At 31.2% G+C, this 15,846-nt stretch overlaps 1 protein-coding gene across 1 annotated transcript in view; it reads left to right on the top strand.

Moving 5' to 3' along the window:
- The window catches only part of LOC130897334 (discoidin domain-containing receptor 2-like), a 404,892-nt gene that overhangs the window by 207,979 nt on the left and 181,067 nt on the right, over positions 1-15,846 (top strand). Inside the window, exon 4 of the mRNA XM_057806133.1 lies at positions 3,789-4,020. Within this exon, the coding sequence (XP_057662116.1) occupies positions 3,789-4,020 (232 nt within the window). The remainder of the gene's footprint in view (positions 1-3,788; positions 4,021-15,846) is intronic.

Genomic DNA, 15,846 nt, shown 5'->3' on the forward strand with positions numbered 1-15,846 from the left:
TTTTATTAGTATTATTATTATATCAGGTTTTTAGGTTTTAAATACTAGACTAAAAGTAACTTTTTTTACCGAAGGTTTTTGAATATTTCTATAGCTCTGACTCTGACTTAACACGCCCACATAGCAGATTTACCCAAGATTGCAAGTTAAATAATATTCGAAATCATAAATCAATAGAGGTTATGAAGAAATAGTATGTTGTGCATTCCCGGTATTTTTAAGACATTGTTAAGTTTTAAATTGCATTCACGGTATAGGCATTCAGACCTGTTTAAGGTACTCACTGAAATTTGAGTACAACTGAAACACGTAGTTAATTTGGCACTCAATTGCACCTTTAAGTGCAGCATTAATGGATTAAACATTAACTGTAATTTATTGTTGTGATTAAGAATTCTATTTCTACTGCACGATCTTTAGAAATTACAGTTTTATGAGTATTATAAATATATTTCTGTTTCAGGAATTGAAACTGGAGAGTAGTATCATTAAAATTCTCTTTTAAGCGAATGGGAGACGGAGTTCATTTGCAGTTTAAATTTGAATATCATTTTATATTGTAATTTGTTCTGAGGATGTTTTCAGGTTCGGTTCTATTGTAACATATTTTGTCAACTGCAAACTCTTGGAAAATTTTACAAGGCCTTTTTAAATATAGTTCAAAAAACAATAAACACGCTTTCATAGCATATGAAACTAAAAAAGTGAAAAATATTGTTTAAAAGAAATAAAAACTACGCTTCATAAAGTTCAAGATAACTTTTTAGTTTGATCTGCTTCAAAAGCAGGCTCTTTAAGTTTTTTAAACTATATTTTTCGTCTAATAGCTTCGCTGCTTATATACTTACATCTCGTCGAAACTTGTATCGTGCCGTAACGGTGTATATGGTAAGGTAAACTAACAAACCCACATAGCGGTGACGGTAATTTAAGCGTGTTAATGATTTTTTATTCGTTTATTTTATTCGTTTATTTATGTCAACTCCTGAAAAAAATCTTTCTGTTGGATTTCAGTAGTTTTACATGTTCATTGCAATTCTGAATTATATCGTGTTATAAAGTCATTTGTTTTTGTTTCAAGTCGATAAAATAGACATTGAATGGATTGTGTTCTGGATCTTAAATCGTAAATTAGAATCAGCTTTACTATTGCGCGTCAATCTATTACTTAAAATATGTTTTTATTGGCTTCAACTATCAGTTGCAGTGATATTAAATTTTGCCGATCAGAATTTTGCCGATCAGATATCTTGTTACTAATGATTTCAGCACTACAACAAGAAATTGTCCCCACTTATATTTCACTTTGAGGCTATGAGGATATACGAGAAACAGTTTATGGCACGCTGTTTCAATAATATATGTATATGTTCAACTCAAAAATCCAATAGAATAGACGAACAATGTTAAGAAATTTCGAAAAAAAACCTCATCTGTGAACAATCTGATTTTCAAATAGTTTAAGTTTGTTTTCCTTCTTATCATTATTTCTTGGAATTTGATGCAATCAGTGGTATCCTCGGGAAATATCTCTTGAGAATCCAGTGAAAAGTCTGACTTACTATAATTAAAACCAAAGTACTATTGAGATTTACACCAGTATATTGTTAGTAAGTTAGTTAAGTTTTGACATCGAAATTCATATGTTCTTCTAAATTTTTCTCCAGTGCTGTAAATTTCACTTGATTCCAACCTGTATCTGATAGAGACGAGTGTATCCAAACGTGTTTATCGCTTACCAAACTGGTCGGTTAGTTGATTATACTATAATTGATACATTCTGGCTTTATTAATGAAAGATCATGATTCTAGTAGATGAACAGTTCACTGGTTTATTTATTTGAATTCATGTTGTTTTGAGTTGGACTAACAATAAGCGTATATCGGTTAAATTGGTAATCGGAAATCGAAAATGGTAGTCACTTAATTTTAAATAGCAAGCAGAATATATATTAAAAACATTATATTTATTACTAAGAGTGTAGAATGAAGGATTTGGTAAATTTAATATGGAGATCAGAAGCGAACACATATTTTCACAATGGCGATTCACAATATTTTCAACATGATAGAGATATAATATATTCCTTCAAATCGTATACCCTTCTTAAGGAAAATATCACTTGAAATTTCCAAACCGATATCATTGAGTATTGGTAATAAAGACTGTATCAATAGATCAAAAGGATAAAGCCTTCAGAGTGAAAGTCAAAGAAATAAGCGTTCAATGCGGAATCTAGATGTTAGTGTTTAACATAAAACATTTTCTCACTTTTTCCTTCACCTTATGAGGTTAAGCCTACAAATTTTCTTTCTTTCCAATATATTTTATTACACGATCCATTCTTTTTTTCCTAGGTTTGCTATTTAGTTTAAAAATGATGTTTTCTCCGTTTATCATTTTTCTCGCTATTACATTTTGTTATCTTATCTTATCCTAATTTTTTTCTCTATTGTTCTATTTTCTTTTCTCAATCTCCTAGTCAATTTCCATGTAATTTATAATCTATATATGCTATAGCATTATAAATATTTCCCTTTTTACCTCTACAATTTATTGTCCCTGTATTGGTCAATTTAGTACAAATTTTTCATGGAGTTAATCGCCTTTTAGCTATTCCTGCATGTATTTCCTGATTTCTGTCACCAGATATCCGTTTGTCATTATTTTCTCCAATTTCTCGTCTTCTCTTTTCCTTTATCTGTTAGGACTAAGTCCTGTGTTTGTTTTCTTCAGGAAGTTCCTAGAAAAAGTCGAATTGATAACGATCGTACTACCTTATAAGTGGAAAGTCGATTGAGATGTGTAACGCCATAACATTATTTATATTAACTTTTCTTTTTGTGAAAAATACTAGTGTTGTGTCTGTCCATCTGTCTATAGACACAAGAAGCGATGTAGCATTTAATTCCCGCAAAAAAACGTGTTGGGAAATATCAGGAAAAACTTAATTGAATTAACCAAAATGTGATTTTAAAAACAAATAAAAATGTGTGACTTTCCACCTGTTGTGTGTATCAAAATATTACATGACATTGACAACTTGCAAAAAATCAGATCTAACTATAAAAATTCAAATACAATCCTGTTGTAGGACCGTGGAGCTCTGGGGGTGCAACTGGATCACTTTGGGAATCAATGACTTACAACATGAGCATCAAAATAGAAATCAGTTTCAACCAAAAGATTTGTTTTCCTTCAGTTGTTATTTGTCAAAAAGCTATCAATTGAATTTTTGTAGTTGGATTGATATCCATGTTGTAGGTGATCTATTAATCAATTTAATTTTTCAAGTTGTCAGTGTTATTTTGTTAAAGACTGCAACAGATCGAAACGTCAATTTTTCCATAGAAATTTTGTTTCCTTATTTTATCACCATTGGTTCTTAGTAGTATCAAATTTACCAGTTTTTCTTGGTATGCTTGTGCAATAATAAATAATATCAATCAGCGCATTAATTTCAAATTTATTGGATATTTATAATAAGTGTTTAATGTGATTATTAAACCGTTCTTTAATAATTATACCAAATTTATTAAAGATGATATGAAAGCGTTGTCTGTTCATCATCAAACTGATGAAAATGTGAATAGCACTGTTGATACTGCTTTGATCAGTAATAGCAATTTCAAAATACTAATCAAAACATCGATCACACTGAGTGTACTTGAATATCAAATGCAAATAATAATAAAGATCCCCATAACTACCTATATACCAAGACCTGTTGAATTTAATCGATCTATAAGAAAAAAAAACAAATTTTGATTTTATTTTATTGTTACAGGATAAGACAAGAAAAAAATGGTGGTGCTTGGTGCCCAAAAGCTCAAATAAGTAGTGACGTAAAAGAATATCTAGAGGTCGATCTTCAAAAACCTCATTTGATGACATGGACCGAAACTCAGGGACGTTTTGGTAACGGTCAAGGTCAAGAATTTGCTGAGGCTTTTTTAGTTGAATATTGGAGACCATCGCTAAACCAATGGATTACTTACAAGGATTCCCGAGGAGAAAAAGTTTGTATATATATTACATTATAATGTACACAATGTAGATTTCAATTTATTAATGAATTGAGTCAAAAAAATAGTAAAAAAGCAACAAAACGAGTTTGTTAGTTGAAATCTCTCGATAATAAAAAATAAATATCTCACTGATATTTTTTGAATGACTTTGGAAAAGCGTTTTCATCTGTATACAAAAGAATTATTTAGTTATAACATTTTTTGTGGAAACAACAACTTAATTAGTATATTTAAGCATCGTTGGTATTATTAGTAACATTCATTGTACATTTTTTATTATTGCAGAAGTTTAGTCTCTTCATTATTTCATTCTTTAAAACTAAAGATGTTGAAGCAGATGGTTGGAAGTTGTTGGTATGTCGCAAAGCTTCTATTTTGCAAGTGAGAAGGGTTGAACAATTTTTGTGTTACTTTTCTTTTCCTTTGTATGGAAATGTATCTTATGTATCCTTCTGCAACGTTGGAAAAACGACATCCTCCGTGACTTTTCAGAGCTAGCAAATAAGCGATGTTTTCCACCAACATGGTTGCCGAGACCGCCTCAACTCATGTCCCGTTTATTTTCGGAATTTTCCAGTTTCGGGACAACGCTGGTGGTAACATGTTAGGCGTAACACCTATCATTTCGGTATGCAACAGATAATTTTCTGCTGTTCATGGTTTTAAGCTATAGATCTGCATATTTAAGTTAAAGTTCATAGGATTAGAATGTACATCACTCATTGGTAATGGTAAAACTTTTTGACATATGATGTCGTAAAAACACAACAATAAGGCACCGATCTTCTGCCACTTCGTCTAAACTCAAACGTATCAAATCATCTTTAGGATAAAACCAAAGATCCCAAACAGTAAAATCACTTTTGCATAAAAATGTGGTTACTTGTACCCACAGATATTTTGTGTTGTCAGCAATTTCTTTCATAAAACTCTTTAGCTTTGAGAACCGACTCCATAACATGGAAGATTTCATATTCTTGGCTTTTCCTACAAAATGAACTAGAAGAATATCATCACTTCTAATAAAATATACAATTTATACTATAATTGATTCATTAGTAAATAAGATAATCAATAATTTGATACATTTAATACATTATAAGATTTTCACATGCTTAAAAATAACTGGGTTCAAGTATTTAGGTTGTGGGTATAAAATTGTCTTATTTTATAACTCATGCCAATGTTTAACATTTACAGCGACAACCTGTATAATCTAAAGGTAGCACAAATTAATTATTCAATCGATTTTTCAACAAAAATATAATTCTTGTATCTCCATGTAGTCCAAAGAATTGAAGCTGCACGAATATGGAGTACAACAACAATCTCCTACTAATTTATCGATTCTGATCATTGTTTTTTGAATCATCAAAACTTAAAAATCACTAATAAATTATTTTCAAATAATTGCGTGCATTATGAGAGTTTAATATCTTTTGTTCCCTGATGGTAAAAAGAACAAACAAAAAGGAGATTGAAAGCAGTTATTTTTTTTGTAATGTGTAACATAATCATGTGTCGTGCCAAATTCCTGTACATATTGTTGGATCTCTTCGTCAACAAAATTTGAAATGATAATAGAATGATTTTTTGGTACATTATTCTCAGTTTCTCGAGAAAATTGCTTCACATCTCTTTATTATTTAGTGAATATGCTGTGCTGTGAAACTTTTTTGTATTTACATCCCAATATGTGAATAATTCTCTTTAATTACGTAACTAACAACAATATCCAATGTTATTGACATTTTCCGTCTCAAAAAATGGTCATATCTCATTACTAATTTAGACATAATTATGTTTAACTTAGAAACGTAGCTTTTTTGAATGGATCACATTTTGGAGACTCGCACTAACTTATTTATTTCCATTTATTAATTTACTTACTTTAATTCATTTATTTTGGTTCTTCATCTTTATCATCGATTCTGTAAAGAATAAATAACTTTAGGATTCTAATTATGTGATTTTTTTTTAATTTTAAATTGATGAGTAATTGTTTCTTAAACACCAGGACTGGTTATAACTTCATTAACGAATGCCTTCTTTAAGTTTCTTCTCTCTTCTATTGCAGCTTGCAATTTCTGAAGGGAAAGGTAGTCTAATATCTATTCACACATAAATTCACGTCAAATTGGCTTTCTACTAATTCATACTCTTTTTTTCTTTCTTAAAAACAAAATCTATGCTGTAGAAATAGACGAATATCAAAAAAACTCGAATTACACTTTTAATAAACAATGCACAACAGAAGAAGGGTTGATAGATCAAAATTTAAAGCCTTAGCCCCTGAATTCTGTGTATTTTTATAGGGGTGGTCATTATTCTAATGAAAATTTTGCTTGCATTTTGTACATTAATAAGCATTTTACACATTTTCTCGTATTTTGTGTAAATTTTGTCAATCTCGCATCTAATCACACACAAATCCTCTTTAAATTGTCTTTCTACTAATTCATATCCTTTTTTTCTTTCTCAAAAACAAAATCTATGCTGTAGAAATGGACTACTATCAAAAAACACAAATTACACTTTTAATAAACAATGCATAACAGAAGAAGGGTTGATAGGTCAAAATTTAAAGCCTTAGCCCCTAAAGTCTGTGTATTTTTATAGGAGTGGTCATTATTCTAATGAAAATTTTGCTTGCATTTTGTGCATTAATAAGCATTTTACACATTTTCTCGTATTTTGTGTAAATTTTGTCAATCTCGCATCTAATCACACACAAATCCTCTTTAAATTGTCTTTCTACTAACTCATATTCTTTTTTTCTTTCTCAAAAACAAAATCTATGCTGTAGAAATGGACGAATATCAAAAAAACTCAAATTACTCTTTTAATAAACAATGCACAACAGAAGAAGGGTTGATAGATCAAAATTTAAAGCCTTAGCCCCTGAATTCTGTGTATTTTTATAGGGGTGGTCATTATTCTAATGAAAATTTTGCTTGCATTTCGTGCATTAATAAGCATTTTACACATTTTCTCGTACTTTGGGTAAAATTTGTCGATCTCGCATTTAAACTCCACTAATGTATTGTACTCATAACCTGGCCTAGTACCTTCAAATGTAACGTAAGTAGCGTGTACCTATCCTTGGTAAATTCAATTAAAAGTTGAGAAGTTTCAGCGTAAAATATATAGCTGGAATAAATAGATTTATGACAGTTTATAAGGACGTATCAATGGCTGCAGTCGACAAATTAGTTTTAAACTTTTTAATCAACTTGTCGCTGACGACATCCTTTCAGATTCTGTTCGCTTAATCTCGTAAATGCGATTAGGAACTTGCTTTTTTAACGTTATTACTTTTGGCTTTTCGTTCTTCTCTAATAACTTAAACGTATAACTCGAATGGAGTTATAAGTGTGGTGAAAGGATTGCTTTGAATTAGTAAGTACCTTATTGTTGAAGCTTTGGAAACTCTCTGTGGTGGCTTTGTCTTTGGTGCTTTAGCAAGCTTGGCGAATACGTTTCGTTATACATTTTTTATTAGATATATTCCATTTCAACGGTCGGGAATACACAAAGAAAAATCCAAAGATTAAGGCAATTCAAATGTTTTGGGAAAAGACTTTATACGGTAACATGGGTAGTATGCCAATAGATTTAACAAATTATTCACCATAATCAGAATTATTCAGTTACATGTATCAAATTTGCAAAATAAAAGGACAAAACTATATTATATTTTAATCAGTCTTTTAAAACAATCTAAAAAATAAAGATACTTCGATGAAATTTGTGAGCAATAAAGAAAGAACTATCAAGAGTATAATTAATTTAAGGTTTAAGATAATATGGCAACACTGATGTAAATATGCCATCATACAGTATGACATTTTTAATGGTGAACGGAGTCAAACCGTGTTGTCATACGAGTGCTCTTTGAGTTTACAGATACTTGAAACATTCATCTTGGTCAAAAAATGTAATTAAATCACGAACATTTTCGTGCGGTAATATTTTATTATTTTCGACGTGGATTGAACCAATAGCAGTGTGGAGATCAACTCGTTTCGATTTTTGGTTGTGGTGATTGCTACAGGATGAATTTCGTGGTAGTCGTTCAAAATCGGCTGTTTCAATCCTGGTTCAATATATTGCCAGCTATGTGACCTCTTCTCACCAGAGACTGAATTGTTTTTTTTATTGTCCGAGGATGTATTCGGCAATGTCTTTTAGAAATTAATGATTGGCAAATTAACTAAATCTGTTTTCATGGATTTATTCTAGACCCGAAGGTTGGCAGCCCTATCTACACCTACAGTGTTGGCGGGTTGAATACCGTTATGACTATTCTTTTTTTGCACGTTTCAATTGTGTTTCATACATTCCGTGTGTCTTTACCGATAGAAATCTTGAGGAATGTCCTCTTGCTGTATTTGTTATGATTCTAGAAAGTCTCCGTAAATTTTTTAATAAATAGTTTTTTTACTAGTAATTATTAATGAGTATGAGCTATTGATATTTAAGTATTTCCAGCTTTTGTAATGTTTGTATTGTACGGTCACCATACCGGTATTATTCAAGAATCGTGGGGCTCCATCTCAGTGTGGTGTACCTGGAACTTTCTTCGTAGAATATTGCTATTTTTGACCCATTTTGGGGATCACATAAGAACTCACAGACAGTTTTTCTGGTTAGGTACTGGTTTTTGTGACTGGGCTATTATAGCTGCAGCTTGTATGTTAAGACCGATACCACCTTTTTAATGGAACCCGTTTTGTACGCTTCCCATACCGCATTTTGACTCACTTCAACGTTTTGTACGAGTATCTATTTGGAAGTAGCTTTTATGGGCAGAATTACTCAAATTTGGTTACCCAAAAATCCTAGTAGCAGTTTAAGCAAGATTTTTGAGTGCGTAACGAAGAGTTAGATGACCCTATGGATGACAACGTCCCAGTGGAGATTTATAATTTCATAATTTATTCCACTATAAATATGTTATTCTTCATACACCTACTAGTTTCTATATATGTTTGCTTAACACACAATTTAAGTGTTTGATAAGTTGAATTACAACTATCTTGTTGTAAACTCGTTGTGTACACTCCGGGGAATATGGGTATATATCACCTATTAGTTGGAATTTAATTGTTATACATTCATCTATTTTCTTAACGTATACTTTACCAAGTATAGTTATAGAGTAATTAGTAATTTGAGTCGCTAGGTGTTGTTTAGTATCGATGAAATATTTCAATATTAGTTTGACTTGAGTCAAATTCAGTTATTTTTCTGTCCACTGTCTAAAAGCTAGTAGCTAGTAGCCTGCATATTATTTTGAAATCAAACAGATTAGTACAGTCTTCAGGAAAACTGGTCTCTATTATTGATTTAATTATTATTAGCGTATAATTAATTGACTTGTTTATTCGATATATTTTTTGCACCACATTTTTGGCATTCATTTTGATATTTGATATCTCATATTTATATTTTCATCTTTGTTTTTCAGGCCAAATTTTTGGCGCTCAACGAGGGGTGGATAATTTGACAATCGCTCAAAAAAACCTCTTGTCGATTGGTACAAAGAAAGGCTGAAAAAATCACGTTGCTTCAAAAGACATTTATAAGATCGTGAAAGGCACATAAACCCAAAACTAAACAACAATCGATTGTATAGGTTTTTTTAGACGAGCCAAATCCAACAAAATTTGTTAGCACACGAAGCACTTCGAAGCAAGTGTTTTTTTGAATAACTGGACGTATCACTACCGTTTCGTTAGAGCAACGTTAGAGCAGGTCTCGATTTGTTTTAGTTCTTACAAAACAACTAAGATTGTACATTGGATTAACGTATAGATTAATAAAGAAAAATTGGACTGATGCTGTTTAGTTCCCTTTATTGATTAAATACACGTAAGTCTGTGAGGATATAACGCAAAAAATAGTATCAACGTAACTTTATTTAGCTACACTTAGCCACCTACATTATGAATATTATCCCTTCTATAAAATACAGAATGCTGTGTTGAAATTTCCCGGAATTTCTCAGAAATTTTCATTTCCCTAACTTCATCGATCTTTATATCCACACTACCCATAAAGATTATAACTGCGAAACTTAGTGAGTAAAACCCTTTCAACTAAACTTAAAACATCAATTTTCGTGAAAGGCAGCTGAGCTAGAATAATAAACCGAAAGGGATACTAATTGTTAACGGGCGTTTATGGAGAAGTTGGTGAACTGGAACCCACAGTGGTCGATTATGTCGGACCGATTCACCCCTAGGGAATACTTTACTTACTTCCTACGGACGTTCTGTGTATTCGAGATGCATGTACACCATATATTTAGGTTTGTTAACTTAACTAGAACCAATAGTTATACAGAGTGAGTTTTATGTATGGAACGCCTCAATTATCTCGGTATCTGTGGTATCTATATTGTTATCAGATCTTTCCTTTTTTCGGAAACATAATGAACTTTGTGAAATACATTTGCAGTATCTCCACCAAAGTTACAATAAATTGTACATTTAGATGGCTACGATTGAATAAAGTCGTTTAATTTGCATATTCTTTAATAACTTATGTGCTAATACAAATCTCGTAACAAGGTCTGTTAAAAGCAGATCCACATTTGTGACGTAGAAAAATTACGAATTTTTAGAAAACATACAATACATATAGCGATTTTTAAAACTTTGCAATACATTTTGCAACATCCCTGACTACTCAATATTTTTATCTCTGTAGTAATCCTATCTTTTAATTCCTGCATATTGGCAGGTTTTGTTTTATAAACGATGCTGTTTAAGTGACCCCATAGGAAATAGTCTAAAGGATACATGTCGGGTGATCGCGGAGACTGTTCGATAAAACCACGCCTTTCAATCTATCTTCTGGGAAACACGTTATTTAGGTATTACCTCACCACACACGCATAGTGAGGTGGGGCACCATCTTACTGTACCTGTTATTGTCTAATAATGAAGTTTTTTCCAAATGTAATTGAAAATACTTACTTGTATTCGGATATATCTGAGTCACCTCGGGTATAATACTATTTTCCAATAAAACTAAATACGTCGGACCATATAAATTACCCTCAATGAAAAAGGGATCAATTATTTTGTCGCCTATTATTTCAGCCCATACATTCAGTTTTTCGAGATATTGGGTATCTACAATTATGCCGATTTACGTTTCCATTAATACAAAAAGTGGCCTCATCGCAAAACATAACATTATTTTGAAAATTTGAATCGTTTTGATTGTAACATTTTTCCATCATTAGATCTGGAAACTGTTCACGTCTATCAAAATCGTCATCTGACAACTCTTAAACTAACCTTACTTTGTATGGATGGAATTGATTATCTCGTAAAATTTTCATTACAGATGTTTGCGAAATATCAAGTTCCCTGGAAGTACTCAAGTGTGGATCGTCTTCTAACAGGACGCAAACATCTAAAAATTTGTTCTCAGTTAATGCAGTTTTACTGCGCCCTGATTTGGATAAATATTTTACTGAACCAGTTTTGTTATGGTATTTCGGTTAGGATATAAATTATTAAATATCTTAAACGTTTCTTGTCGACCTCTACGCCTACCATCATATCCTAATATCATTAAAATTTCAATTCGTTATTTTACAGATAAACGATCCATTGTGACTTTTAATAAAATAAACTTTAACAATAATAATTTATTCAAACGTTTCGGGCAAATTTTCTGCTATAACTCCAAAATTATGGCATTTAGATATAGAAAACATTAGATAAAAAATAAGTTTTTCTTAAGAATTTCGAGAAGCGAAAAATATACAGGATGATCTATTTGAAATAACAAAGTTCATTATTTTTCCAGAAAAACTAAAGACCTTGTAAATACCACCATAATACCGGCTGTATCACAAGACTCTTATACACAAAAATTGATAAAAATCGTACCTTATAATCGAGATAATTGAGGCGTTCCATACATAAAAATCACTCTGTGTAAATCTAAGGAATAGGAAGAAATTAAAACTTGGGTGGGCAAATTCCGATGTAAATGCTTGAAAACAACAAAGATCAAATAATGTTAATAAAAAATCTAGTTGATAAACCATTAAAATTCATGAAAAATTCAGTTATATTCGTTTCATTTTAAAATTATTTGAAAATAAATATATTTTATTATCTCAAAGAGAATTTTCAAACATGTAACATACTTCACTCACAAACTTGCATCTATTACTTACAAAAGTTTCAAAATAAACTACAAAAGGAATTCGTCAACTTCTGAGCGACAAAGTTTATTTTTAATTAACGTTACTGTATCGCCTTATAATACCTTGATATTTGTGCAACAAAACACCGGCACCCATTACCGTTTCATCATACTCCCACTGTTCTCCGCACAACCTCCGATTCTAACTCTAACTCTCTCTACCCTCTAGGGAAATTTACCGTATGATGTTGCAGATAACACCGTCGTGCCACCATCATATTGCCTATCTTCGTTCGATATTATAGGAAATGTATTTGTTCATTTCGACCTCTTTTTAAAACACTGGATGTGGTTTTTCCTGCTCCCTAATAATGTTATTTAGTCCAGTTTATGAAGGATCTAATGTTATATATTGTAATTGTTAAGCATGAAATTATTTGAACGGATCTAATTTTCTCAAATAATGTTGGATTTAAGTGAAAAATACGTGTAGTTACCTTTTAAAAATATTTACATAAAAATAATGATTATAGCATACTGAACATCATATATATCATTTGTATACGGTTTCAGTGAAATTACATGGGAATACTCGAAAAGTTTTCTGACTATTTGTGTATGTATATCATTCGATTACAACTATATTATAAGGTACAAAATTGTACATACATGCTTACATCTCCGCGTATTTAATTCTAATTATGACGTTGTTGATAAGGATCATTGATCTTGCGTGTAGTTTGATCAAAATTTAGCTGCACTAAACGGACAGGTTCTTAGTCATATTTTGTGACTTGTACTATATTCGTAAGTAAAATATGTACTGGCCTATTAGTCTGAAGGTGTGTATATTCTTGTTTTTCCTTTTCTCTCTACAGTTTTCTCCTGCATGAGTTCACCAATCCTGTTCCCTTACCACCCTACCAATACTAACGCACACATCATTTATGAGGTAATAAAGATGGTAACGGCCTGGATTAGGATGATAATTGAAAATTGTGTAACATTGTGCTATTTCCGTATTTTCTTTAAAAGGTATTAACTTGTTGCCGGAACTGGAATTTATAAGAGTCATCAAGTGACACATAAAAGAAAGATATAAAAGTTATTACTGTCAAGATGAAATCATCGATCTCATTATTATTGCAAATAACTAACAATATTGAGTAATATTTTTTGTTTTATCATCATATTTAAGAAATTAATTTGTTGCCGATCCTCCTGTCCATTCGAAAAAAAAAATCTTAGTGTAGATTCTAAAACGTCCTCTATCTACAACGCCTACCAAAGGTAAAACTCAAAGTAAATTTTAGTATATTTGTGATGACACTTTTCCATATATTCCAATATTTCTAATATCTTTTCAACTTTGCTTTTTATATGTAGTGCTTACAAAATTTCTGTTATTTTTTATAATTTCTGAATGGTAGCAGGTATTTATTCTTTGCGATTCCTTTCATCCCCTTGATAATTGATAGGGTCGCATTATAGAAAATAAAAAATATTTTGTAAGTACTACATATAAAAAGCAAAAAAAAGATATTAGATAAACCAGCGAATATAAGGAATAGTTTCACTACGAATTTACTAAAATTTACTTTGAGTTCAACCTTTGGTAGGCGTTATAGATAGAGGACGTTTCAGAATTAACACTGAGATTTTCGTATGGAGTGGGAGATTGGCCAAAATAAGTCTACAATGGAATATGAACAAAAACGTAACATTGGCAATTACTTTCAATTTTTACAAGAAAAGTTTTCAAGACAAGTGAACAGAAGTTGATGTGGATGTTTGTTGGATAAAAAATCTAGAGATATTTGAAACAGCTGAAGTCGTTCTTGCAGACAATGTATTAATTATGGAAAAGAAAATTGGAACTATAAATTGAATATATAAGTTGATATTAAAAGTTGAAATTGATTCAAAATTTCAGTTGTGAAAACTTGGGGCTGATAATTATTTTAGCTACGTGATTTCCCTCATTTTGAATTAGTTACATTTGTCAGAACTTTCCGAGCGTCTGGATTATATTACATTGAAAGAATTTATAAGCAAATTCAAAGTTTAAGTTTAATTTTGAGTTTTTATAAATATGTGCGATGTATTTTGTCCTTGAGACAGTACTAAATTTTTTCAAATTATGCTGTCGACAAACTTTTCAGTGTTTGTACCATGAATAATGATCCCTAAGTGACCCTAAAGGAAAAATATTATAAATACTATGGCGCACTATCTGTGTAGTTGAAATTTCAGGTGGTTTTGGATCGGATCCTGGTGTTTTTTTTGTTTGAAGTCAGTCCTTCAACATCCTCAATAATTTTCTTCCATAATCTGCTTACATACACTGAGTATGATCTTAATGTCATGAAGCTGTTTTCAATTCCATGCTTTAGTTTCTTTAAAACAATTGATAATCCAATATCTCTACCCTCCAATCTGTCTCCATTGTAAATAGTCGTGAACCACCTATTATTGACTTGATTTCAAAATTATTACGCATCTTCCACGCTCACCAATATCATAACCAAATTCATGTATGGAGTGACTTCATTTTGGTACATAGGACACCTTATTATTTGTAGTGAATGTCCTGTGACGCATGTGTAATTTATATTGACATGACAATGAACTTGTAGACGGAAATGAAACCAAACAGAAATTGTTCCTCAAAAAAATGCGAAACAGGAAAACCGAGGAATTTTTTTACTGAGATGCAAAAAAGATTGGTTTGAATTATCTAATGTGAGATTAGCAAATATTGTTTTTCCCGATATCACATTTTTTATTTCACAGAAATCCAAAAATAACGATTATCAAGATGAAATATTATAAAACGGTTTTAGATAACATGGTTTTTTCATTATCGGAATTATTTGTTTTTTTAATCTTTATCTACTGCACACTTACAAAACATTTTAATTATAACAGACTCCTTATTAAATGCCTTGAGTTCCATGAAAAATATTATTAAAAATCAACAATTTAGATGTAAGATTTTTGTAGGTGTCCTCTCAAGAAGAAATACAATACAAATAGTTCAAGTGCTGGATGGAGTTGCGTGTGCAAAATATGAGGACTGGAAGCTATGCTCAATTTCGTTTACCTGAGACTCTAAATAATAGAAAATCATATGTTGCCGGCAGCTGTGCTAGTCCCCTCCCCCCTCCTTCCCTCTGCTTAGCACGTTGCTGTCATAGAGCTGGGAGTAGTTAGTAGAAAATAATTTGTATCCCATAACGGTTTATTTTTGTGTTTCTAAGTAAAAATACTCAATTTTTTTTCAGGCAAGTGTTTTATTTAAATAACCACAAACGAAAATAGAGAGTGATACATACTTTACTAAATATAATTGTTCCTGGCATCGATCTTGTATTTCAACTTAAATTAGTGAAGAGAAAATGTATTTATATATGATCTAACAAAATGTTTCGAATTTCTTGACTTGAATTCTAACCATTTAGAAGCGGATTCATATCATAATCATTAGCGCTGATACATATGTTTCCATTCTCGCATTTTACTTCTGGAACAAGCTTGCACGTGTAGGCTACTTAGGTTTATAGTTCGACGGTCCTTATAAGAAAAAATTCATTTTAGAATGTCATCTGGCTGCTGTCATCCCTTGGAGAAAATATTTTTAATGTT

Source organism: Diorhabda carinulata, chromosome 8 (assembly GCF_026250575.1).
Source record: "Diorhabda carinulata isolate Delta chromosome 8, icDioCari1.1, whole genome shotgun sequence".
NCBI lineage: Eukaryota > Metazoa > Arthropoda > Insecta > Coleoptera > Chrysomelidae > Diorhabda > Diorhabda carinulata.